Raw genomic sequence first — 27,781 nt, forward strand, 5'->3', positions numbered from 1 at the left:
TACCGTATCTTGAATATCATCTACAGGCTCTCTTTCTCTAAAGAAGCACGTGAGTTATTCTCACCTCTATGAGGTTCCATGCAAGTGGTCCCTTACACAGGGCATATACACTTCTTTTTGCATTACAAAGCAATACTATGCACTAACATGCTGTATCTTAAACATTTTCATGCAAAGAGATATAATTTATATTCTCATAGAAAAGTGTGAATTTCTCTACAACCACATTTATCCAGAGATGTACGAAACCAAATATAAGGATTTTTTTTTTTTTTTTAAATCATCAGTCACCTAAAATATTGTACTTACAATTTTCTATAGTAGGAAGCATTGGCAACTTTAGCTGAAGAGTTGTATAACACATCCGACACTAGATATAATCTTGCAATCTACAATAAAGAATGTTCAAATTAAGATAACTCTAGAATTTAAATTATCCTGAAAATAGATGCATTTCTCCAGAAAGAATACAAGATAGCTTAAACTATCTAGAAGTATCAGATTAGAACTAAGTGTAACACAGCCATATGAACAAACACGCTAAGAGGCAATTAGTCCCCCGTTACGCTACAGGGTACTGGCCACTGTAACGTGCTATATTACATAGTATTACAAAGGACAGATCATAGCATTCCAATTTTTATTTCCTTGTTTGAACAGACTATTCTGCTGTTTCCAACTTCACAGTAAGGCAGAACATTATTTACAAGCAGGTTCAGAAAGAATAAAAACATATAATAAAATCCCACAGGAAAAAAAGCATACTTAAATTCAAGCCCACGTTTTAATACAAAACCTCAATGCTATCTGAAACTTATGAAGTAATGCTTGTAAATTCTATGCACGTGCTATTAAGTGAGCTCTTCCCCCCAAATACAAGATTATACAAAATCTCCACACCTTCTTAGGAAGGGGAGTCTTCAGAATGGACAATGATTCTGTAATGCAGTCTACAATTTCTTCAGCAGCTTCCGCATTATTTAGACAGAAAACCATTGCATCACCAATATCATTCTTCCGAGGTGTTAATCCACGCAGAATTTCCTCTAATTTGTCCCTCTGTCTGAAATATCAGGAATTTTAATACTATATAAAATTATTATTATTTATACAATATAAAATTAATAGTACTTTGGAGAACTTCCATTTAATGCTGGTTTTGATTTTTCCATCTTTGGGACAAAAGCAATTTAAAATATTTTTATATTCTGTTGCCTGAGTTTTTTCAGTGACTCATGAACATATGCATCCACATTACATAAATAAACAAAGTGCAAAAACCCCTCCCACTCAAGTCTTGACTACATACAGAAATCAAGGAAAAAGAACTGAGAAATACCTAATACAGCAGATCAGTATCTCTAATAAATATCAATATCTTTTTGGATTTAGTTTAAGCCTAAATCAAAACAGATAAATCTAAATCATGCAAGTAATTGCTGCTGTGGAATAAGTATTAGATTCAGAAAGCTAGTAAGAAGCAATTATTTCAGGTTTTCCCTGACCTCCACATATAGAGAACACCCTCAAAAGATTATCCTTTTGAACCTTTCAGTAGGAAGACATATGAAATAAATTATGTATTAAAACCTCCAGACCCATGACTGGTATCATAACTATGACAAAAAGAATGAAACCAGAAAAAATTCCACATGCTAAGAACACAGTTGGAACAACAGCAAAATTAAGAAAATCACGTATATATTTCCACTACCACAGCCATCCCCACCACACTTACAATTCACAGCAAAGAACTCTGATGATCTGTCCCTTCCTGCTTATTAACAACTGCTCCCAATTTTAATTTCTGATGAGCAGCATCAACAGTAACTGTTTATAGTTACGATGTTGAGAAAGGTGCTATATACCCCCACCAACAGACAGGAACAGAAAATGGGGAAAAAACTCTCATCTTCCCAATCCCCTTCAAATAAAGGGTTAATAACAATTGTATTGAAAGGACTCATTGTTCAATGATGACAAATCTAATGAAATCCAGAACATATTTAGCACCAAGTATCATCAAGAAAGACTAACTGAAAAGCACTGAGGTTAAGAGAGTTTCTAAGTAGTATTATGACAAGCATGATAACATTTTAGGGATGATATAACTACAAAAACACAACAGGAAAAAACCAAGCAGATTAGTAGTTAAAACAGCACTATAAATTGATGGAAGTTCATACTCTTCCTTAAGTGCACCCTTCTTGTTCGGTTCCTCCACAAATGCTTCCGTTTCTTGCTCTTCTGACATCCCATGCAAGTATGGATTCAATGGTGGCGGCCTCCAAAACGATCCATTCTTGAACATACGGAAATCTTCTGTCCTCCACTTGGTTGGAGCATCTCCCTACAAAAAAAAAAACCAACCAAACAAAAAACCACAGAATTTTTACTTTGGTGTTCCCTCATTTCGTTGTGCTTGAAGTTATGAATTGTCGCTAAAATTCTACTTGCCTGAAGGATTGAATAAAGCTTCCATCTATAATATACATGGGCTGGAGTCTGGTTTTCAAATAAAAACCTAAACCAAAGGGCAAAGACAGAAAACATAGTACAAATTAACTAACTAAAGCAAATTCAAAGGAAGTAATAAAAAAATATAAACAAACCCTGTTCAGAATCCCACCTCAGCTACCAAGTGAACTCAAGATAGCTAAAATCAGGTACACCTACAGGCCAGCTGTGCAGAACAAATGCAACCACTCCATGCACATACATATGCAATCTGCAAAGCAGAGCACAGAATTCCACAAAGGCACAGCATTTCTCAGAAGTTAAAAGCAGAGCAAACAGGGTCAGAAAAAACAACTGTGCGGCACCACAGTAAAGCAGACAAATCATCAGTGCAAAGAGTGACTACGGGAGCAACTGCAACCTCAGCACAAGTGGTGCAGGAATTCGTAGTTCTACAGTTAGGTTGCTCAGATCAAATACTAAATTACTTGAAGTCTTCCACCAGTAAACTGTATATCGGAACACTCCAACAAGATCGGGGGTGGGGCGGGGGGGATGCAGCCCATTTTTACTGGCCAGGATATTTTGACCTGCATATTTTCTCAATTTGTATATAAAAATCATAATGAAGCACTTCATCCTTACTGCAAATAAAACATTTTTAAAAGGTCATTTAGTATTTCCCTGAAAAAGTTTTTCAGAGACTGCATTTCACAAGAAATTTGGAAATTGATCCTTTTTTATTCCATTAACAACACGAGCTGGAAATTCTGACAACTTCACTGTAAGCTAAAATTTAATCCTATTTGCACTGACATCAAAGAAAAATGACTCCCAGCTCTTGCTAAAGGTTAGAAATTAGGCTCCAGGAAGACTGGACTTTACATTGAGTTAGTCTGTTTGGTTTGGGTTTTTTTTTTTTTTTCTTTTTTTAAAATGTATGCTACTGCTTCCACTGATTACTTTGAATCCCTCAGAAAAGTAGGTGTTAAATGTATTTACTTATGATATACATATTTTATGTATGTACAAATGTATTTTATAGTGTGTGTTTTATACGGTATGTATTTATATGTACACATTAGTAACAACTGGAATAAAAGTGCATTCTTCATAAAAAGATAGTATAAGCATCTGTACAATTTGTAAAATTTAAATCTGCACACAGACATAGTAAAAACAGCTCTTACTAGTATTTCAGAAATGCAAAATATTAGAAACAGTGAAAATAGCGCTATTTCAAACTGAATCAATGTAATAAGCACCTGAACATTGGATTGTTGATTTCTCGGTTCATGATCATGGCTTCAAACATAGGCCCTTCCCGTACCACAAACTCTATCATTCGATGTATCAAAGCGAGCAAATTCCTACAACAACAACACAGTTAAAGAAAAATTGATTCAGACCTAACACTATATAAAACTACACTCCACCTAAGATACTACAACTGTGCAGGAGATTATTTTGCTGTATTGTTAAGAAAACTGTATAAAAGATAAGGTAACATGGAACATATTATAGCCTTGCATCATAGACACGGGCATTCTAAAATAAAAACATGCCTAGGAGTGGTGGAGTAAGAATTTAAGAGGAGACCTCTTTCCTGAATTTCCACAGCTTAGCCTACAACCATCTCTTGCTTAGCAGCTTAATATTCCTTACGCATAAAAATGGGCAACTGAACACCAAAGTACAATTAACTATCAAAAACTAAGCCCTCATCTAAATTGCCTAGAACTAAGACCGAAGTGTTAGCTAAAGTTCTACAGAGGAACAAGTGGCTGAATATTATGCTCAAAATCAAAACACACATACTTTTGAATATTCAATAGAAACTGCATTCAGCTTTCAAACTATTCAAGTATGAAAGGAAAAGCAAATAGCCTTCTTGATGCCAAACAGGGCAATGGTTTTATTAAATTTAAATAATCTCTTTTTGGTCAAGACTCAGCTAGTGGCATAGAAAAAACTGTCCACCATTTCGTGTCATACCATCCAATGTTTCCTCCCTCATACACTCAAGTGAACCGAATCCCAACTAAAAAAAAAAAAATAAAATCTGTATTCATTTCATTCAGCACTATATCCTGAGACAGGCAAGAAGCAGATGTGAAGTGCACATTTTTCAAGCCACATCTGAAAATGCAGAGCCGCTTATAAGCACGCTAACAGAAGACAGTCATATAAGCTTTATAGTGATCGTCAGTTTCCAATCTTTGGGGGATTTTTGGAAACAGGATCCTGAATTTTCAAATATAGATTACCTACATCTATCAAAAGCTTCACAGCACGTGTCCTTTGAACGTGATGCAAACAGAAAAAAAATACATATTTTCACATTTTTTCATTTATTTTCTTAGATGTAACAAATGGATATTGGTTCTTTACATGTAATGCATTAGATTTTCTTTTAGCAAATTTTTTAATTATTAAAATTCAAAAATTGTTACATTGACAAGCTGCAGAATTTTCTATTACTTCTTAGTAATGAGGTGATTATTTTCTACCATGAGTATTCAAAGTTCTGCCACAGATATAATGCACTAGATCAAAAAAAGAATTTTAACTTAAAACCGTAGTAATAAAAACCTGCCCCTGCCATCTGCAAACTTAGCAAATGTTCTGTTTTATACCAGCTAGCATTTAATCTACATTTGCCTCAAATATTACACAAAAAACCCAAACAGCTACCTACAGCTCAATTTTCCTGTTTGCTTTTTATAATCCCCGAAACATTGTAAAGAGGACACAGTCTCAATAATTCTGTAGCCATTTTATTTAAAGCAGTGTTCTGAAAGTCTAAGTAGCAAGACTCTTCTTGTTATATGAACTGTATTTGAAAATATCAGTAAGAAAAAAATTCACAATTAGCTTTCAAGCCTCTAAGCTATTACACCATTCATTTATTTTAAGGCAAGTTCAATGTGATCATTTCTGGCTTCCTGCAGAACCATGCCATCAATTTTCATCTAGTTTTTCTTTCATCAAGTACAATAAAGTTCCACAAGAACAGCTTATGCTTGAACAAGAATATCTGCTTTGGAAAGACCTCAGATGTATAAAAAAAGATTCAGTACATCCCATATCTGAATGAGGGTGTTACATGCATTTTGGTATGTAAGACATGACTACTTGAAAGTGAATTTCTCAGGAAAAAAAAAAAAACTCGATTGTGTATACTCATGGTTTTCTGTTTAGTAAATCCTAAGTAGTAAGAGATGTTAAAAACCAGTACTGAAAATTTTCAAAGAATAACAACTAAATGTATTATCCCACTGAAGTCAGTCAAAATTTTTGCATGATGCGATGCACCATGTAATAGTCTTAGCAGTTGGCTTTCAAAGATGCGAATGACATGAGGAAAAGGAAAAATTAGAAGTATTTTCAAATACAATTCAATTAACATGAGCTTTTCTTATCATACAAGCTTTCAAAATGCTACAGTAAATAAAATGGAAACATATTTTTCTCTGAAAGCTAATTACTCTGTAAGTACTATACAGCTTTACAAGTACTTGTTCTACTCAATGCCTCTCAAATCAAGACCTCTCCTGGTTGCCCTAATTATTCACGTCTCTACCCATCAAAAAATTGTACTGTTCTAAAATTTCATCAAAAATACTACTGCATTTGAGCATCTATTGACAAATATGTTAATATACTACTATAACTAGCTTCACAAATCTCTTTCTTCCCCCCACACAACGCAAAAAAAGAAAAAAGGGACTTTGTGACAATTAAAACAGTGTAGTAAAAAAGATGATAGTTTTAAGTGCATTATTTTAAAATGTCATTTAGCTTAAGTTGGCCAACAAAAAAAAGTTTTTCAGTTATAATAAAACCACATTTATTGGAGCCGATCGTACCAATGTCTGGTCAAAAACTGTATACTTTCCCAATCCATCCCATGATGTTTTCCTGGTCCCCCGCTGCCGCAGACAGTTCAGCTGGTGTTGCTCACCAAGGCCAATGTCAAAGAGAATTTGGTAATCTTTTGTGCTTATTTACTTTTAAAAGTGTTGTGTTCCTATGTCTGGGAAAAGGTTTTAGCTTAACTGAGCAAGAGTATGCCTAGACTAGCATGAAGGTAGGAGCACTGATGGGGACCAAAATCTAGAAATACCCTTACAATACAGAACTACCTTTTTCAGCGATGAAAATTATTAACTGTTGCACATTAAAAAAAAAATATCAGAAATCAAAAGTGATTTTTAACTGAATTGGTTACAAATTGTACAAGTCAGGAAAGAAAGAAAAAAAAAAAAAAAAAAGGAAAGGAAAAAAAACCCACAGCACCACACTGGAGACAGCTGCATCCCAGCTATGAAGTACTCAGAGGTTTATGTCAGGACTTACACTTGTCTCTAAGACAAGCTATTTCACCCTAGTGTTCACTCACAAAATTACCCTGCAACTATTTCTAGTGCTCAAATTAAATGTTCCTCACTAAAAAAGAGTTATTAAGATAAGGATAATAAGACTGTAAAACACACACATTTCTCTCAAGTGTCATGAAAGAACCATTGCTCAGTCAAGCCATTACCGTTTCCTCAACATCATCATTTTTCTTTAAAATTCCGAAGGGGAAATTTTCTATATTTAGATCAGTAATAATAAAGAAAAACATGTACCTTTCTGTTGGGATAACCACTTTGACTATGGCTTGCGACAGAGTCTGTATATGAAGTCACATCAGATAATAAACATAGAATATGTGAGTATTGTTAACAAGTAACAAGCAAAAATATACATATGCAATGTAAATACTACACATCTATCACAAGTTTTGCAGGCAATCACTGCTGTGAAGTTATAACTAAGCAATTACACAAAAAGCAAAATGGTTGTGTCAGTGAACCATAAAGGTTCACTAATTGCAAAGTATCAGAACATTCCTGTCAGAATGTACATTGATGCACTGAATAGGTACTATGCTGAATATAATTAAGAAAGGAGTTCTTAAGTTTATGAAAAGATTCTAAACTATTTGACTTGGATCATGTTGGTATTACTTTATTCCCAAGTCTTACAAAAAACAGCCCTAACATTTAAGTGTCATTCAAAGAATCAATAAATTCTTAAAAATGTAAATCAAGTTGGTTTGTGATTACAAGATACTTACCCTTTTATCAGCTAATATTCCAGAAAAAAAAAGTTTGAAAACTGACTCCATAAGTAGCATACAATACTTACTCAATGTCCAGATTAATTACCTTCTACACAAAATCTATCAATTCCTCTAGTGTAAAAATATTGCTACCAAAATTAAAATGTAGTATTTTCTCTAAAGAAAACAATTTAGATACTGCAATTTGGCAGCCAACAAAACAGGGGGGACGTAGGAGAAAAAAATCCAGGGAGCCTGGAGGGGGAAAATGATAGCCAGATTTAAAGCAGCACTAAAATAAATCAAGACCCAATATACTGTACCCTAACACAGACATGAAACAGAGCTTCAGGAATTAACTAGGTTCCCTTGGGCTACAGCAGGGAGCCAGTGAGTTTGTACACTAAGGGCCGCCAAAGTCAACCTGAGCAATGCAAATCTATGAAGCCACTGAAATACTGTCACAGATGTAGTATTTAACAATGAGATATGGCCCAGGGTACTGTAAGTTACCTTCTCAAAATCTTCCTTGTTTTTTGGTGGTGGTAACATTGGAGCATTAGGATTCTTCAACCTCTCCCTAGGCTGGGCATTAAAAGGCAGTCCTGATGGAGGAGGCGGGAGGGTATGCTCCATCATAGAAGGCGGAATGTATATTGGATGTGGTGGTATAGGTACAGCTTTGCCCCAACCTAGCTTCATTTCAAACGACATAATCATCTTGCCTGAAAAAGTGGAAGTAAATAAAACAAAACAAACACACCATTATGTCATAAATCGGTTCTGTGTCACTCAAGATTTCCCCGTGTAAGTGCAGCGTTTAGGTGTGCCGGCCATGGCTTACTTTCTGCTTAGATGTGATACACTAACCAACAATGTATCAGACTACATCATGTGCAAATAAAAGCCTATTATGTGAAATATTTTATTAATATTCCCCCACGTACATTTTTGGGAGACTAAAGTACACAATTACTTGACTTGTTGGGGGGAAAAAAACCCCCAACTTTAAAAATTTGATATTCAGCACATCAGAATGAACAGAGTAATTTTTAAATCGTATTATTTCTGTACTTCAATTCTTAAAGGCAACAAATTTCAAATTACATTATTCAAACCCAAATGTAATAAGCAATTAGAACTACACAGTGTAAGCCTACTTACTAACGGCCCTAGTAAAGCACCATTTTGAGCAAGCTATGCAAGGGCAACCTTTCATTTTCTATTCTTTTTGTCTAGGATGCTGATTTTTGATTTTCAGGCTTTTCCAGAACTGTAAGAACATAGCTTTCTTCATCACATAAGACTTTTTTTTCCTTTTTTTCAAATAAAAGATAGACAAGACAGTCCATATGCAAAATTACATCTGGTGTAGTACAGTTACCTCCAGTATTAGGAATTTAGCCATTATTCAAAAGAACATGACATATTTATCACCAATTATTGATTACATCCTGTGCACTAGTTAAATTTGTTCACAAAAAAAATTATTGCTGGGAAACAACTACAAGTAATAGATTCCTTCTTAAAATAGTCTGTTTACAGAGGAGAGATTATCAAACATTACCTCCCGCTCACATCTTCCAAACAGTCAGAAATTCTACATCTTTACCCACAGCAAAAGCCACCAGTAATCGCAGCCCTTGTGCATGCCACAGTTTGATGACATTCAGCTGCCAGTAAAACAGTCAGTGTAAACTAAAATCACTGCCAGTGTGGTTTATCTACTGGAGTTAGAGCATACCTATCACTAGTCTAATAAAACAACTTGAAGATATGTTTATGGTTACTCCTCAATATTCCTACAAAGATAATTACAATTCCGAACTGAGAAATCTGTTTACCATTTAAATTCTTTAATGCTCTTTCAGCATCTCTCCTGTTCATAAAGGCAACAAAGCCACAATTTCTTTCTCTCGCTCTTTCTTCATCAGTTCTTGGCCACATAATTTTAACACTCGCTAATGGTCCAAAGCGTCCAAATTCTTGACATAACATCTCTTCATTCATCTACATGATAAAAGGTAAAAATTAGCATCTTGCTACTGTATTTCTAAGATACTTGTTCATATTATCATCTACACGTTGAGATTTTAATTTTCTGAGTTTCTTGAAAAACAATACTTCATTGATACCTCCCCAATGCAATCTACTACAGAAACAATAACTGAAAAAAATTGCATTTGAAACTGAGCATACTCAAATTTTTGAGATATGATCCTCCTTGCACAGAGATATCCATGGAAAAATGATTTTAACTGAGCATTTTTGCATCTAGTAACTGATAGTCTAAACCTTAATGTTTGCAGCATCATGTACAGAGCATTTATTCAAAGGAATACTGCCTCTAGAGTCACCAATTGTACTTAGCATATGGGTTTAAACATATGCGTATGGTTTAAAATAAAAAGGGTGGAAAACTGCCACTGGAAAAACACTCAGCTGGACACAAACATGCCAACACTACACTTCACCCCTTGGCTCCAAACCTACTTGAGGATTAATGTTTCCAAGATACAAATTTGTTGTGCTTGGATCTCCAACATCATGCGACCCTGGTGCATAATCATCCAGTACTACAATGATGGAGGAAAAAACAGGAAAAAAAAGAAGTCATAATCCTTGCTATGCATTTAAGTGACAACATTATACTGAATGAAAAAAGAATCTATATTACCACCAGATGATCTGTTTCTTCTTGAAGGAGCATCCACTGAATAAATAGAAGAAAAATACATGTAATTTAGTCTACAAATTTTGTAGCCCAAACAAACATAAAAAATAACATCTACTTACTTGAACGACGCTGGCCATCCGAGTCTGACTGGGGTGGTTCAAAACGACTCAATCTACCCTTTGTTTTATGTCTTTCATCACGCTCCTCTTGTATTCTATAAAACAAGTGTAATGTAAGTAACAACTTAATACCATTTTGAGGTTTTTATTCTAAAATTTTCAATTAACTTTAGAATTATATGAATTTTTAATATTAAACAATGGGTTTGTTAAAATTTCAAATTGCCAGTATGTTTGAATTTCTGTTTAATCAACTGGAATATATCCACCAGAATTATTCCAACTACATGCTTCCTCATTCATACTGTCAGGGTGTTTTCATCTCAAACAAAACTGACTTGGTTTGAGAAGCAGTTTACAAGACCAGAAATAAGAATTGTGCTCTGAAAAAGTGACCCAAATTCCACCTCCAGCTGCCAGAGATCCATTGACCGTTCAGATGACTTTTCAAGATGCACACAACTCCTTAATGTCTATTTCTTCTCCTACCTTTTCTAAGCCTTAATTCACGTAGGCTGTCACCTTGTAAAGTAATAGACACCCCCGTATGACTATTTGCAGAACATACTGGATCTCATCTCAGTTTATATGCCTGAGAATAGTTAAACAAGTAACTATTTGGTTCTCTGTAGTTTGGTCTTAAATCCTGGTATGAAGATATTGTGTACCAGGAATACAAGGCTGTCAATTCAATTCATTTACATCAACCAACAAACAGACAGCAGTGAAGTTCAGACACTACTCACAAGAGCCATTTATGGATTTATAATGCAGTACCTATTGTTTTCTAATGCATACAGAGAATTTTGTTTTCCATCTCTAACATCAGGGCAAATATATGGCACTCAGTTACACTCAATACATGTGCTGCTCTTTCTGTTGTATTACACATTCAAAAGTGAAAGAATCTTTCTGAAGCATTTTCAGCTTGTTTTTAAAATTATGCAAGCTGAAGTATATCTCTAAATAATTACAAGTCTTATTTCAGCATTACTACAAAAGCTCAACCTCATACTACAATTCCTCTGGATATAGTTTGAGAGACACTGACAAAACTACTTATTCTTCCTGAGTATCCCAAGATACACATATTTCAATTTTCTACATCCCCATCAAGAGAAAAGTCAACAGCAAAAACCTGAACATCCTCATCCATTACAGTTGCTACTTGTCTTGCTGTATCTTCACTAACTTTAACAATGCATGAGACCATGTTAACAAGTGTTCTCATTTACAGGCTCACACTTGCTAATTTATAACAGAATTGCATCCCAAGTTCTACTTCTAAGTAACATACTTTCAGCAGCTGTCAAAGAAACAAACCTAGTTTTCCATTTTTTATCCAGGTAGGTGGCTGGTTGATTCAATCAAAGCTTCTATTCACACCTAACTGATCCAAAAATCATCTTCAGTAGCTTTGGAAACATTGCCAGTCATTCACTTACTGGGATCTCTGAAATACTTTATGAATTTATATGTAGGTTTTTTTGGTTAATTGCCCTGGATATTCTTCTGCTTAGGAAGGCAGTACCAAACTCTTTCAAAGGTCACAATCAAACATTGCTGACATGCAAAGAAATCCATTCATTTCAATAGACAAAGATCTAAGCCAGCATACTGGGCTTTTTTGGTTTGTTTTTTGATCATTTTATAGCCTCTTGTCGCAGATTTCAAAACAGAAGTCCTTTTCAGCAATAGTGGTAAACATTTCCTATCACCAATCAGCATAAAAGGGCAGAAGTTATCAAGGAACACCAGAGAACTAATCAGATGGCAACCGATTATCCAGTCACAGACACCTATAGCGAGCAGACACCTATACTGAGCATCTACCAGCAGGGGTTCATACTCTGTTTAATTATCACTGCCATTGTTAATTAAGTTATACCACTCCACAAGCATTTGGGGAAAAAACAAACCAAAAACCTACTTTGGGAAACAGCTTAGCAAGAACAATCCTAAATATCACCTGTAAAAACAAGGTAAAAACCTTGCATCTTCTTTATTTACAGTAAAAATTAGTCAAACTTACTGTTTTAGTTCTTCTTTAAAAAGTTCCAAATTACTCTTTTTCTTTTCCTTCTCCCCTTTCTTCAAAGGCTAAAATTAAAGATATATCAGCCAACATTTCAGCAGATAAAATGAAACAAAAATAAAAATTTTATATATATAAAAACAAAATTTGAGATAATTTCCATGCATATTTTACCCACAGCTTTCAAACAAAGTAAACTACAGGAGGAGAAAAAAAAAAAAAAAAAAAAAAAACCACCACAACAAACCAGACTTGAAAACATTAAGACTGAGCGCTATCAAACACAAAGCTAGAAAATATAAAATTAAGGATAGCCTAAACTAAACTTTGTTACTTCTCATTATTACAGTGCAGCATGTGTGATCAAACACTCTCTCTACAACATACAAATTTAAAATCTGTGATGTATTTTGTCAGTTTGTTCCACTTAGAAACTCAGAAGCTGACTATACCCCTAGCAATCCATCATGCTCTAATTAAACTGATATGTGTGTGTACATATATATGTAAATTATTTTACATATATATATTTTCAGTTATTTTATCCACAGACAAACATTCGATGTGAAAAGAATTTATCTTGCTTTCTTTCGGATATAATACAGGTCTGAAGAAGCAGTTACTCTAAATAGTCAAAGATCCTCTGAAAAAACACTCTTGAATGACAAAGAATATGGCTATTGTAATACTTTTTTTTTTTGTTACTGTAATACATGTACCTTAACTAACTCATGTGAACTCTTATCTTCAACAAAATTGCTTTTATATAACCAAATTTAAATTAAAACGTTTCCAGTAGGCAGACATACAAAATATTTATTGTGTTACACACTACAGCTTTGGAAAAACTGGACTTCCTACTCACCCCAGGCAAAGTTGTTTGTTTGTTTTTGTTTTTGGGGAGGGTCTGCCAAATAAATAAAATCATTTTTACCTCGTTATCTTCAATCACCATTGGACAGGGCAAGTGAGTAAATTGATTGCATTACTTGATAAGTATTTATGACAAATTTGAAAAGCAGTAATATCTTACAGTACAAACATTTGCATATGACAGAACAGAGCTCAGCATAATAAAAAAATGCTACAATTAATTTCTGTTAACTGTAGAGCTTTACATACAATGAAAATCAAAACTGCCATCCAGTATTACCCCACTAGTCTAAATTTGAGTTTTGTTTAAAGCTGGAGAGAGGCTAGGATGGGATTACCCACAATTATCACATTACATCTCATTTCCCACCCTAACAGGCAGTAGCATATATTTTTCACTTAAGCTTAAAAATTGTCGTAAGCTCTATTAAAAGACTTTTTAAAAGACGTCCAAGACATTAATTACACATTACACATATACAGTAGTAACAGTAATCATATGTAACTATTGCTTGACTACTTGAAGACTAAGTGTGTTCATAATATTTCCATTGCTTTTTATGATGACATCTCAGTTTAAGAGAAAAAACCCGTATCAAACCATGCAGAAGTCAAAATCAATTAAATAAAAACAAAGTGTTCAGCTTCAAAAATGTGCAAGTTCTACAACTTATTTGGTACAACTCAACGAGCTAAAGGGACTTCTCAAACATCACAACAAAAAAAATTCAAAAAACCTCACCAAGAAAAACTTGGATCAATGCAAAGGTCAATTTTTTTTAATTTTTTTAAGTTATAAAAATCTAAAACCAGATGGCAGCAAGAAGAATTGCTTCTAAAACTTCACAAATTCTCAGGATTGGAGATACTGTTACTTTGCAACAGTCACTAGATCTGTATTCAGAAGTCTGTCTCAAATTATCAGGAACACAGTAAAAACATACAGCAGCCAAATCAAACTGCAGTACTAGGTATACCATGTTGGATACAGGGCTACTGGACTTCTGCATTTCACCATCATGTTATTTGCTATGTGATTAAGCAAGTCAAGATTTCCATCCTCTTTTAATATGCGATAAATGCAGATAAAACTACTCTGCAAGATCACACAGACCTTTTTCTAAGCACTTCTAAATACTTCCTAAGTATGGGGTTAATATTTGAATAAGAAACTTACAGGCTTTTTGGTTTCTATCATTAAGAGGGATGGAGGCTTCTCATTAGATGGCTGGCTTGGTTGATTTTTTTGATCTGAAAATCGTGATGAAGGCTTATAGATTTTACCCCGTTTTTCATCTGTTTCATGCTCCTCTGAAATTAAAGGCAAATTAAAACCAAATTGTATTAACTAGTGCTGCACAATACTATTCACTAGAAAGAATGCTATTGTTCTTTAGTCTTGTTCATTCAGTTCACATATTATTTCATAAAGAAGTGACAATACAAACTTTCTGTAATTTAGCATCTTTTAAAATGAAGAAAAAGAACAAAGATTAGGTATTTTAAAACAAAGCATTTTTTCCTCTGAAGTTTAAAAGACAAGTCATATCACTACCTACCTAGTGAGTCAAAGCAAAGTACATTTTAGCATCAAATTTCTCTTGCTGCTTCTAATTTAACAGATTAATTTTAAAATGCAATTCAAAGCCAATCTTCATCTTTACTCAAAGCCAAATGATCCACCACCACGCCCCCCAAAAAAAGATTAGTTGTACCTTTAGATGCATTAACGATTCCTCCTCTTACAAATGTTTTCACTTTATTACCATCACTTCCTTCAAAGGCAGCAAGGAATTCTTCATAAATTTCTGCAGCAGCCTTCTCATCCTCCTACACAGCAAATGTTAATCTATTTACTATCATCACAGAACAACCTTCACTAGACAGCTATTCTTAAATTAGCTATGTGACATTCCTTTTTATTTTCTAGAGTTCATGCCACAAACCGCATCAAATGAGTTTCAATTTTAGACAGAATTCAAATTTCTGAGAAATGTGGGAAGAACACAGCACATAATACATAAAGCAAATAAGGCCTGTATGCTTAAATATGACTTCATTTACAAGAGTTTACATGGCAATTTAACATTCAAAAGATGCCAAATAGAAAATATCATATGAAAGACCACCATTATGAGACTGGAGCTTTGTTGACCTAAGCATCAGAGAACAGTACACATTCCATCTTACCCATTACAATCAACCCATGTGATTGAAGGAGATTAACAACAGGACCACCTTTATGTATTTCCCAGAGAAGAAGTGAATTCAGTGACTTAATAGTGAGACACTAAATTTAGCACTACTGTGTTTCTTTAGGCTAGTATTTCCAACAACCTAGCAGGAGATATCCCACTGAAATACAGTAATAGCTGTCTGTGTGAAGTTCAAAGCCCAAAGTTTTCAAAGCTTCCACCTTACCAACTATAAGCTACATATTTCCTAAAATTTGGACACTGCTGAGTATCCTAAAATTCAGTATCACATTTTAATGTTTTTATTAATTCCAAAAGAAGTCATTAGACAAAAATGTTTTGCACAATAACAAGTATGTGTATTGAAAATTTCAGAGACAACAGATACTATTCCTAATTATTGAAATCCAATGACAGAGAGCAAACAAAGAACAGAAAATAAACCCAAGGTGATGGCTGTCTTCATTTTCAGCAACACAACAATCAATGGATTGTTGTAATTCAGTATTTCACAAAGCCAGAGAACTTGATTTCTCACACAGAAGGAAAGAGAAGCCAGCCTTTCTCTCTATCTTAAAGCCATGGATGCCAAGAACAAGTTAAACATGTAAAATACCATCCACTTTCATTCTTAGAAAGCTACAATTATCTAAATAAAGAAATCTGGTGGTAAAGCTGGTTGTAATCTAAAAGCAAACTTATTTCAGCTCTGTATACAAAATAAATTTTTCATTGTATACCATTACCTTCTTTTTTAATTCTTCTTGCTCCTTCTTGCTCAGAGTCCGTTTGGCAGCACTCATTTTGCCAATACTGAATGCTTTAAGTTTGCTTTCCATTAGAGGCTAATAAAAAAGGAGTAAGAAAACAAACATTAAACTGCTTACAAAACAATTAAAATAATGTTACTCTTTACTTTGGTCTAGACCAGAAACTTTCCACCTGAAGTGACATAACCCAAACAAAACAAAGAAAAGGCTTCCTGTACTTCTCTCTGAACTTGCCTTTATCTAATACGACAAAAAAAATTAAATCTGTGTTTTTTTAAAAACAAATCATCCTTGATTTAATGAGAAAGCTTTTAATACACCATTCGAACACAGCTGAAACCTGAAGGGTACTTCCTGCAAGAGCCTGGAGATTTTATCACTATGCAGCACAGTTTCTAAACCTTTGGAAATACATGCTTTGCACTATAGTTCCTTTTTGATCATTGCAATTTCGGGGGCGGGGGGGGGGGGGGGGGCGTGGCAAAAACAAAACACCACCAACAGAGAAAAGTTCTAAAAGCTTTTCTGACTATTTTGGCCAGAAGAATGTTTGCACAAGGCTGAACAGGTGTAACTGAAGAACAAAATGGATGCTATATTTCAGTTGTACTTCAAGGTTAAATATAGTATTTTTGCTTGAAGAAGAAAATGCATTCTTGAGATTTTCAGCTACTAGTTAAATAAAACAAAAGACCTCACATTTATGTCCTACATTCATTCAGTTTTAGGTAATTTAACCTCCAATCCTCCCTTCTTGAAACCCTGATGAAGGGAGGACTCCACGTAACAATTATTTCTGGAGAGTACGGAATTAGAATTCTGAAGATTCTATTTAGGTAGTTAACAGATGGTAAAGCGTTGAGAGAGGAAAGACAACAGGATGAAGGCCACGTTCAAAAGACATAGGCAATAGGAAGGAAAGGAGGGAAAAGATAAGGAACTTCCCTGGAAACTCCTAGCTTAATTTGGTAATTCATAAAGAATCAGCACAAGAACAAGAAAAAAAGCCTCAGAAGAGCAAAACATAAGCTATTAGCTTTTATCTTCAAAATATTTTTGATTCTCTTACACAGTGCACAGTGATGCTTAAAACAACTTTTGCAATGACAGCTCTTAAAAAAAATTCAGCTCAATTTAATAAAACATCAAGACAAATAAGGTGAACAACTTAATTGCTGTATTATTAAAAATGTCAGATGCCAACTAAAAAAAAAGTGTTTCCTCTAGGAATAATTTTCTTTCTAAAGAGTTTCATTTCTAGTATCAGCTTCCTATTCAGAATTTTTACATACAAAAAAGCACTGCGAAAAACAATCGTTGGAAATACCTTCAGTTTATAATCCTTGCTTAGCATCACAAACAACTCTTAGATCTGTGCCAAGCGTATCACCAAAACAGCTCATATTTCTTTGAAAAATGTCCCCTACTTCATCATTAAAAGGAAAACTATCAGTAACAAATTAATGCAGCTTTGTGCATTACCTGGTTTATGACACTATGTTTGTCAACATGAGCTGCTGTGACAGGTTTATCAGTAACTTTTCATGCATCTGTGTCTTTTAAAGTTACTAAAATCCAGTTTTCCTGTTGTCTCAAAGACAGCTTATATTTCAGTATGACAAACAATATACCACCTTGGCAAAACGTGGGCATATTGCTATGGCACAGCAATGCAGACAAAACAAATACCACACTCCTACCCAAGGATTATCCTGTCATCAGGAAATAACCTTTCACAGTAATGTTACAGGATACCTGCAGATCAGCCGCATGAATATATGTTCTAGTGACATAAGGGAAGCAGCTGTAAGATAACAAGAGTTCTGGCACTAACACCTCCTCAGTTTAGAAAGGGTCTCAGAGGGGGAAGGAAAAAAAAAAACCCCAAAAAACCAACCATCCCCAAAAAAACACACACCACCTTCAAAGTGGCTGGAACAATATAAAGTTAACAGGACTGAATTAATTTATGCCTGCTAGTTACCTTCCAGTAGGCAATCATAACATTATTATTAACCATATGCAGCTTCACAGAATTCCTAACAGAGCTATACAAAACTTGAAGGCCTTCCTCCTTCGAAAAATGGAAAATAATATAGTGAAAAGGGTAAAGAAAATGGTGGAAGCAAAGAGAAAACTTCCAGCTGAGTAGTCAAATCACTGTATGAAAGCAAACTCCCATTAAACATAACGCTGCATTGACTATAAGAAGACACAAAGCACTGAAGTCCCAGTTCCACCGACAACACAAAATACTCAAAAGCGATTTAAGAGTAATTTTGCAAATTGTAGCAAGAAAAGGAAATCAATAAAAGGACCTACTTCTTTATGAAAAGTTTCTGCTATCACAACTTGAATAATGTTATCTTACAAGCAATTTAACAGCTGGTAATTGACTTTTTCATATACAAAATCAAATTGAAACCTTGAAGAAAATCCAAACCACAGAATGAATTGTCTGGTATTAACACTCTGTTTGGCTCTTGCTGCCTGTTTTCACTTTAGCTTGGAAATAGGTAGCCCTTCAAGCAACATACCAACCACATGACCAGACAAAGGTCTCTTCAGTGGCAGGGGGGAGACTAGGCAATTATTCTTACCTTTTGCTTTAACCATACTCTATTAGAAAGAAAAATAAAGGATTTTTTCCTTTTAGGGCCACACTATCTCATTTTTGAGAAGCCAGCTGTATACAAAAAGACACTTTAATATACAGTGACTGATGATTAATCGCCTCGTATTTTGAACTATTCCTCAGTATACGAGATAAACATATACACAGTCCTGACATCATCTTCCTGTTCAAGTATCTATTATGTATGCAGTATCATGCAGCAGAGCTTCCTACACTAGTGATTGTTTGAAAGTTTCAAGGAGTGGTTTTAAACATGAAAATCAATGGTTCATTTACAAACACCTACAGATTAGATACCCAATGCACCAGAATCTGCCTGCAGCTAGTAGTGTTCTTTAGAGAACAGGCCTGTTCTGAGTTTGTGGGTTTGGCTTGATTTTGTTTGTTTGTTTTTTTGTTGGTGGTGGTTTTAAGTATTTTTGACTTACATGTGTATCAGCAGATCCAGTGGTGTGTACTGCATCTGGCACTCTGACCTGAAGAGAGAATGAAGAGGAAGTGAGGCACAGAAAAAGAAACACACAATCTCTGGGGTTTTTTTATTCAGTTCTTCAAATGTGATTTTCATTTCAATGTCAATGTCCAAATACACAAGAACAAAGATACATGTAATGTATTTAATGATATATCTGAACAGGGTCACAGCATGAACAATGTCAATATAAGGCAAATAAGGGAGTAAAGATAGACGTTCTTGCTACCATTAAACACACCTAAATTTCCACAGCTGGATTTTAGAAACATGCCACTAACACCACTGCAAGGAAAAATAATTAAGTTTGCTACACTGAATCTGCAAGAGTTGTCATTAAAGGCTGTTAAAGATTACACAAAGTGCTTGATTATATTTGCCTTACTATAAAATCATTTTTAAAACTGCTCTTAGTATGTTGCGCATAGATGGAAGCTGGCCACCTCAAGAACACTAATTTAAGTCCAATTTGTGAGTATGTACTAATTAACATTATTACTTCAAACTGTAACTGAGCTTTAACACGTAAACCAGTGTATATACAAAATTTGCATAGGCTTTTTTAAAATCAGATTTTAAATGAGTTTAAATGATGGAGAACGCTGAAACAAACAGGACTGAACACAGTTTTAAATTACGTAATGCCCAAATTCCAGAAAACCTCACTGACACAACATCTACTATTAAGACATAACTGCCTGATGCACAATTCATACCTAAATTGAAATTTAAGTCGAAATAAAACATTCCCATTAGCTGAAATCTGTTCATCAGTTACAGAACATTAGCACTTCTCCTTATTACCAGGAATTTATAGTTTCTACCAGAAATAGCAATATACGGTGCTCATCTCCAGTCTTCCAAAACAGACAAGCATCAAATGCTACTCTAGAAGATAACTTACTACACCTTGTTTTCATCTCACATCATGCTTTTTCATCAACGAAGATAGAGACATTTATCTTTGGACAAGTATATTCCTATGTTTTACAGTCCAATCAATTTAGAAAAAAATGGCAGACAGCACTTCAACAACCAGAACTAAGACCACAAAGGTAGAGAGAGACACAAATATACAACCTTAAAAGGGAGAAGCAAAAGGTTCCTAGGAATGTATGTTTGGGGTTTTCTTAAGAAAGAGAAGGGGGGGGGGAACAAACAAAAAACCCAATTCACAAATCCACTTACCTGCAACACTATACATTACTCACAAGGCACATCTTTGTACACAAGTTAATAAAAAAGCTTAGTTCACATGTACCAGCAGCAGTTCATTAAAATACACATGGTAGCAAATATCACAAGCATCTTTTACTAATACTGCTTCCTGCAAATTTTTCCTCTCTATCTGGTGCCGGATTTTTTTTGTGATTCACAACTGCCTATGGCACTCAAATCAGTAATCCGTTATCCACAGTTCTACATGCTGCAAAAATGTAGTTTAAGGAAAGCTGTCCTCCCCCAGAGAGGGGGCAATGTATAGCTCAACATCACATAGATAGAAGACACTGTGCAAAAGAATTTCAGAGCTTGAAAGCGGCATTCTTCCTGCTGCCAGCTGCCACCAACACATCAGTTACAATTCCACCCTTAAAAAAAAAAAAAATTCAGACCTGCAGATAAAAACATAAATCTCAAAGGTGGACTGATACAATGCTGTCTGTCTTAGTGTACTGACAAGAGTCGAGACCTAGCACTGCTTGGGGGAAGAAGGTTTTTTGGCAACAGTAGAATGAAATGACCATTTCTCAATTCTCCACATCTGTGTCATTTACAGAAGTTCTGGAAAGCAACAACAGGGACGGGTGCTGAAGCTGCTTACAGGGAGGACAACAAACAAGGCGTCGCACACAGTAACAAATAGTACCAGTGTTCAGTACAATGACACTTAAGACACAGGATCCTGAGAAAGAACATAAAAAGTAACAGACACTAGACCTGATTCTCCAGCAACAGAACAGATGATACTGCTCAAGAAGGCTTTCAATGCATGGTAGCATGCAGAGATTCTGCAGGCTAACAGCAGGAAAGCAGGCCAATGATCAAAAAAGTCTGAAAGTCACTGAGCCAGAAGTACAGCCGTGCTCCCCAAACCTCCAACAGGGACCACAGCACTGTGGAGCAAGCCAGCCTGAACATTAGCTGAGCAACAGAATTTCTACTAAGGTGCACTCTGAAAACTTCTAAAAGCAGTTTTAGCTTTCAGACCAACTTTATCCTACAGCAACTAGCAGCTTTGCAGAGCCACATTATTCTCCTCCTTAAACAGTTCTTACTTTGAAGGTCTTCTCTTCCCATCTATAAATTTAGTTCATACCTCTGGTACTGCTTCTGACCATCCAAGCAACTGTACCCAAGAAGCACAAGACGAAGCGATTCGTGACAAAATTAGGCATTGCTATCTGCCAGTTTCTAAATAGCAGTTATTAAAAGAAAAAAATTCTCACAGCACCGCACTTTGCAACCATCAGCACTGCCTTGAAAAAAGGGGCAATTTTGTTTCCTTAAGAGTTACACCAGCTGAATTGACTCAGCAGAATCACGGTGTCTTTCTGACATTGACAGAGAGGAGCATTTCAGAAGATGTTGCCCACCTGTGTCGAAACCTGGAACAGGATTATTTTTTCCTCTTCTCATCATGTTAAGTAGCTCAACTGAACTAACTGTTGAAAGAAACGTACCCAAAGCTCTGTCCTAATGATGTCTGAGATGTGAGGATAGCTCCTTCATGTTTCAAAAGGCTGACAGAAAAAATGCAATGAGTCCATCTTTCAGTCAGTGCCAGCATAAACAATCTACAAATGTCCTCTTACTCCTAATTCACTGCCTCTACCACTCTGCATGAAACCTATCTTCCCCCGCCCCAACCCAGACTATTTTCCAGCTGGATCACTTTCTCAATCACTTTCACTGCACTGGTCCCTCAAAGAATTGTGCCAGCACAACTGAAGTAGCAATGCAGGCTGCTGAAATGGCATTCCAGCAAAATATGGCCCTGTCAAACCACAGTCTTGGAGGTCAGGTCGTCCAAAGCTCCATTACTGAGTCTAGCCAAATTTACTCAACCTTCAAAGGGGGGGCGGGGGGGGCAGGGGCGGACTTCAAAAGACCACAGAAATGAGATTTATGACTAATTCCTATCAGAAAGCCAAAGCAGAGAGCCCTCTCGAATTCTGATGTTTAAATTTTCTTCCAGCTTCATGGCAGCTTCCAAACAAAACAGAGAAGAGGCAACTGCTCTCCCAAATCTTCCTTCCTGTCAGCTGTGCAAGTGCCCACAAATCCAGCTCTTCAGTTTCTCCAAATTTAATGATCTCTGGGTAAAACTGGCACAGTCACATTATTTCACAAATATTTAAAATATGCTGTATAACATAAGCAAACTTTTTTTTTTTTTAATTAGTACTGATGCCATTTAGTAAAACAACAAAGAGCAGCAAAAGCACAAAAGCTGCCAATAAAACCCAGGAGACAGTCCGTGGCCTTCCAAATACCGAATGTTATTTTTACAACTGTAACGGCTACGACTTATAAATAAAAGCCCTGCCCTTGCAACAACTAATAGCTTCAGGGTAAAGCATTTACAAGAAACTCTGGTGTAAGACACTCTTGCCCTGTTTCAACACCTTCCATTGATTCTGCCCCCATACTGGGCAGCCAGTTACGCTGAACTAGATCACTTTTCCCAATCTAACTGCTCACCTAGGAAAGAGAGTTGGGGAGGTTCAGCCAAACCAGTTTCCAATTCATAGCAGGCTCCCCCCTCCCCCCAGTAATGCCAAATCAACCGAAGAGGACAATGTTTGGGACGGAAAAAGTAGCTAAGGCTGGGACTGGTTTGTGTCAGCACTGACACCAAGGAAAAGGAAATGGAATCACAGGTTAAATTAAGATGTTAAAATCCAGCAAAGGCAGGGAGGTTTCCAGCCCAACTTGTCTTTTTTATTCTTCCTTTCTCTAGCAAACTGTCTAGAAAACAAATGCTTGCAAACACCTGCAAATTATTTTACAGCTAATCTATTTGCTCTTTACATTTACTGGAATAGTGCATATTAATATTAGTCACTATTTAAATAGCCATCACTTGCAGACACAAAAGTAAATGGAAAATGGTTTTCTCCAAAGTACTTGCAAGGAATGCTATTCCCTTATAACCTTATACTCAGATGAACAGGAGCTGCCAACATTTAACTTTCTACTGCTAGAGAGGCAATGAGAAGGACACCTCCTTTTACGTTTCCATCAACAGAGGAACGCACTTATGCCTCTCCTGCTCCTGGTCACCAGTTGAACAACAATACAGGGAAAGTTAAAGATCATGAGTTTCAGCATCCTGCAGAACGATACATCTAACTGGAATTCACCACACGTACAGATTTTACATTGCCGCTCTTTATACACTTCAACTTACCGAGGAAAGCTGTCCATTCACAAGCAAGTAATCTCGTTGTTCTTCAACATTTAGACACCTACCTTACTCAAAAGCCTAAGAAATGCATTTAAGATTAAGGAATGTTGTTAAAACGTTTTTCAGAATGAAAAAGGGAAACATACAGCTTGGTCCAAGTGGATAATCTCTTCTGCCACATGGTACCCAATTTGTTACAGTATTACACTGTAAGAGCAGTGGACATGCAATACAGTCACTATTCTCAGAAGAGAAAATAAGAAAATGGCAGTCATCAAGCAGCTAGTATTTCACTACATCAGGATAATAACTAAACATAATCAGTATCTGCCATTTCAGAATCATATCCTACACTGACCTCCTGTGCAGTCTTGGGCAATCTATTTTCTCTTCCTTAATTTTGTCCATCTTTCCTATATTGATTTCTGGAAATCTCAAGCATGTATCTTGCTATCCTAACCTCCAAGTGACAAAGAAATATATGATGCTTTTGCAACACATTTCACTTCAGAGACCTTCAAACTTATTTAGAAGCTGACAGTATCATAAAAAGCAGCCACCACCACATCAACACAGGCAACGGGTGCTCCTGGACCTGTACCATCTCCAGCGACGGTTTTCAAATAGTAAATCAAACAGATAATGCCTGACTGAAGTAAGCTTGGTTTTACACTATAAAACAAAGTAACTGGCTAGACATTCAAAATCAGTACTTGGACACTAAGACCAAAGAACAAACACCACCTGTTCTGAAGGGGAGAAAACATATTTTACTGTACGTGTTAAAGCCTTCAACTGCCAGGCCACAGCTCTTCACAGAACGCAGAAAATAAAATGTCATTGTGTCTTCCCAGGAGGTAGGGTAGAAGCCATTAAAGGCATATCTTGGAATTGCCACTGAAACATATCCTATGGAACCTACAAGACATATTTGGTTTGCAAGTACAATTATTCTTACAACTTGCAAATACAATGCACCAAAAGAAATGAAGCCTAAAACTTCAATTTCAATTTGTAAGTACATGAATCTTACAATAATTAAAAAATCAAGATGTCTGATAATTACTCAAGAAATTGAGCAAAATGGTTATTTACTTAGATTGTTAAACCATAAACATTTTCATACAGACACAACTAAAAATACAGTTTTATCCTTGTGTGAATAAATTAATTACAAAAAAAAGAATATTACTAATTTCAGTACCATTATGTCATACTTCTTTCTGCAGACATCTGAAAAGTATCTCTACGAATATACATATTGCAAGCATTCATGAAATGACAAAAAAAAAAAGACACCACATACCCCCTGCCCCCCCAAGAAAGTTGAGGTTGAAGGAAATAAATCCCAAGAGCTAGACATGTCTGTCTTTATTTCACTTTTCATCAAAAACATTCTCATGGATGCAGGTATGTACTATCACTATTTTCTTTGGCACATAAAATAATATTCACAATACAAAACAAGTAAGATCTAGAATGTAAAGCATGGGGAAAAGACTACTGGAAAAACAGCATATACATCTAGAGTAATGGGAAATTGAGCAGCGAGGGGCAACCACATGAAGATGGCAAGATACAGGCCCTCCCCAGCAGGCCTCAACAGACTAACACGTTTAACTTCACATTCTCTAGTAGTCCCACTGACTTCAATGGGATGGATGACTTAGTATGAAGAGTTAAGTGTCTGCACGTACCTCTGCAGAGCTGAGATCTAGGACAGAAAACAATTCTTATAAATTAATTATTACTGTATATTAAAAAAAGGAGTATCATCAGTACAGAAACAGTAAACAACAAAACAAAAAGGTCTATGATGTAACTGTGAAAACAAAGGGATTATATCTGGGTTGGTTTTGTGTACCGTGTTATCGGTTGCAGTAATCAATAATTATTATTCTATGTCTAATTATACTTGAAATCCCAAAGTATCTTATTCCCTGGAAGCCATTCTCCATAAATTAAGACCTACTTTACTAAAGTTTTCTGTCCAGCTCTTACTTGCAGTTCCAAGCCAAAGGCAAGATCCAAAAAAGTGTTTCCTGGCAATATTTGGAATAGATCATTAAAGGGAAACAAAAATAAAACTCTCCTACTCTAATAACACCAACTGGGTAAATATGCAAAGGCTCTCGGTAGCTACATTTCAGCTAGTTTCCTAGCAGCAAAAAAAAAAAACAAACCCAAAAAACCAACCCCAACCCTGTTTTAGTTGAATACAAAAATGGGTAAAAATTATTAATCTATATAGCACTGGGAATTCCTGATCCAAAATGTGGCTTCTCCCTGGACTTGACCTACACACTCACACACAAAAAAGGCAAAACCAAAACCACAAAAAAACACAACAGCAAAACCTGGAAGATTTATATACTTCTGACCTAAAACCTGCAACAAAGCTGAGTGAAAGGGAGTGTCACTAATAGCTAATCCTCGAACGATCAGCTGCCAGTGCATCCCCCAAAACCTATCTTACCCTCTCCTCTCCTGGCAGGAGGGGATGCTTAAAGAGCAGGCAGCTCTGTGCTGTTACTACCCGCAGCCAGCCAGGCGCTGGTTTCAGCGCACAGCTCTGGACAAGTTTGCCAGAACTCCTGCACTACCTGGACTTCTGGTCTGCAAATCCAACAAACAACAATTACAGGAAGTAGAGCGCGTACAGCGAAAAGAGCGGGGAACGTCACGGTGATCTTGTGAAATTTGTAATTTCATCGCAAAACAGAAGAAGAGACTCGATCCCAAATCATCTTCTTCCTTCGCACTCGCAAGCTGGAAACGAGCCCCACGCGGGCTTAGCCCACGGCGGGATCAGGCTCCCAGCACGAGCGAAACTGAACACGTGCACGGGCACGGGTAAGGCTCGGGCTTAACCAACCGCCCGCATCCGACACCGGGGATGCGCCCGTTAGGACCGGGCGACCCGCGCCCGCAGTTCCAGCGCGCCCCGCCGGGCCCCCGCTCCCCCGCCCCGCCCGCCCGCCCACGCAGCCCTCCGCCGGGGGCACGGGGACGCGAGGAGGCCGCTGCCGCCGGCCCGGGACAGAGACGCGCCCCCGGCGGTCCCGGGGAGCGGGGATGCCCCGCCAGAGGCCCGGGCCCGCCTCCCCACCCCCTCCCGGGGCCCGCAGTCACCCCGGGCAGAGAGCAGGGACGGAGCAGGCCGCGCCGCCCGCGCCTCGCCGCCCCGTCACTCCCGGGCCCCGCCGCCGCGCTGGCGGGCGGCGGCCGTGCCCCCCGGCGGCGGAGCGGGCCAGCGGGCCGCGGGCCGCCCCGCGGAACGGCCTCACCTTCCCACTGGCTTTCTGCGAGCCGCTGGGCGCCTTGTCCGCCATCTTGCCTCTCCCCTCGCTCAGCCCTGGCGGCGAAGAAGCGAGCGCCGATCCCACCGAGCCCGCGAGCGGAGGGCGGGAAGCCGATGGCCGAGCCACCGATGGGGCGGCCTCTGCCCGGGCGGGGCGGGGCCTGTCCCCGCGTCCCCTCCTGAGCGGCAGCGCCACAGCCCGCCTGGCCCGCAGCCCTCCGCCTCGGGCGGTGCCCGCGTCCCTCCCGGCTCTCTTGCTCTCACGTTGGCAGAGGAAAACCCAAACGAAGCCGCTAGTGCAGCCCAGATCCGCCTAGCGACCAGCTGCGGTGAGGCAGGCAGCGACAGGCGGCCGGCAGCGGGGCCCGGGCCCGCCCGACACCGCTCGGCGGCCGGCCTGGGGCGGGCGCGGGCAGGGGCCGCGCTGCCGGGCGGTGGGGGGCAGCGGCACCTCTCCCACCCGTCCGAAGGACACGCGGTCCCGCGGGACAGGCCCTGAGGCGGGGGGTCGGCGTTCAGGCGCCACGCGCTGACCCGCACTGCCTGAGCCCCTCGGAGCAGAGAGGGCCGTACAGATCGCCCAGAGCCTTTTCTGATCACCAGGTGCTTTCCTACAAGACGTTAGCAGGTGGCAGTCGGGAACAGCTCAGGTGGGATGAGTAGAGCAGCGGCAGGACTCTGCTGAGGGCGCTGGGAAGGCCCACGGGGTGGGCGGCGTGGAAATGCTCG

The 27,781-nt window shown here is 37.7% G+C and overlaps 1 protein-coding gene across 7 annotated transcripts in view; it reads right to left on the reverse strand.

The window, feature by feature from the left end:
* The window catches only part of U2SURP (U2 snRNP associated SURP domain containing), a 47,831-nt gene extending 20,714 nt beyond the window's left edge, over positions 1–27,117 (reverse strand). For 2 of the 7 annotated variants that reach the window (XM_075717162.1, XM_075717158.1), the window contains exons 1-18: positions 27,039–27,117; positions 19,300–19,347; positions 16,213–16,311; positions 14,987–15,101; positions 14,449–14,582; positions 13,264–13,305; positions 12,396–12,463; positions 10,364–10,458; positions 10,245–10,280; positions 10,061–10,143; positions 9,412–9,577; positions 8,081–8,292; positions 7,092–7,135; positions 3,723–3,827; positions 2,458–2,524; positions 2,187–2,350; positions 901–1,063; positions 310–389 (exon numbers count right to left, since the gene is read on the reverse strand). In XM_075717162.1, coding sequence (XP_075573277.1) covers positions 310–389; positions 901–1,063; positions 2,187–2,350; positions 2,458–2,524; positions 3,723–3,827; positions 7,092–7,135; positions 8,081–8,292; positions 9,412–9,577; positions 10,061–10,143; positions 10,245–10,280; positions 10,364–10,458; positions 12,396–12,463; positions 13,264–13,305; positions 14,449–14,582; positions 14,987–15,101; positions 16,213–16,311; positions 19,300–19,347; positions 27,039–27,083 — 1,766 coding nt within the window. In that variant the 5' untranslated portion in view covers positions 27,084–27,117. Of the gene's footprint in view, positions 1–309; positions 390–900; positions 1,064–2,186; positions 2,351–2,457; positions 2,525–3,722; positions 3,828–4,452; positions 4,572–7,091; positions 7,136–8,080; positions 8,293–9,411; positions 9,578–10,060; positions 10,144–10,244; positions 10,281–10,363; positions 10,459–12,395; positions 12,464–13,263; positions 13,306–14,448; positions 14,583–14,986; positions 15,102–16,212; positions 16,312–19,299; positions 19,348–27,038 lie in introns of those variants that run through there. The other 5 variants (XM_075717159.1, XM_075717161.1, XM_075717160.1 and 2 more) reach the window with 5 other exon arrangements.
* Between the last annotated feature and the right edge of the window lie 664 nt (positions 27,118–27,781).

The sequence above is a fragment of the Pelecanus crispus genome, chromosome 9 (assembly GCF_030463565.1).
Source record: "Pelecanus crispus isolate bPelCri1 chromosome 9, bPelCri1.pri, whole genome shotgun sequence".
Classification (NCBI taxonomy): domain Eukaryota; kingdom Metazoa; phylum Chordata; class Aves; order Pelecaniformes; family Pelecanidae; genus Pelecanus; species Pelecanus crispus.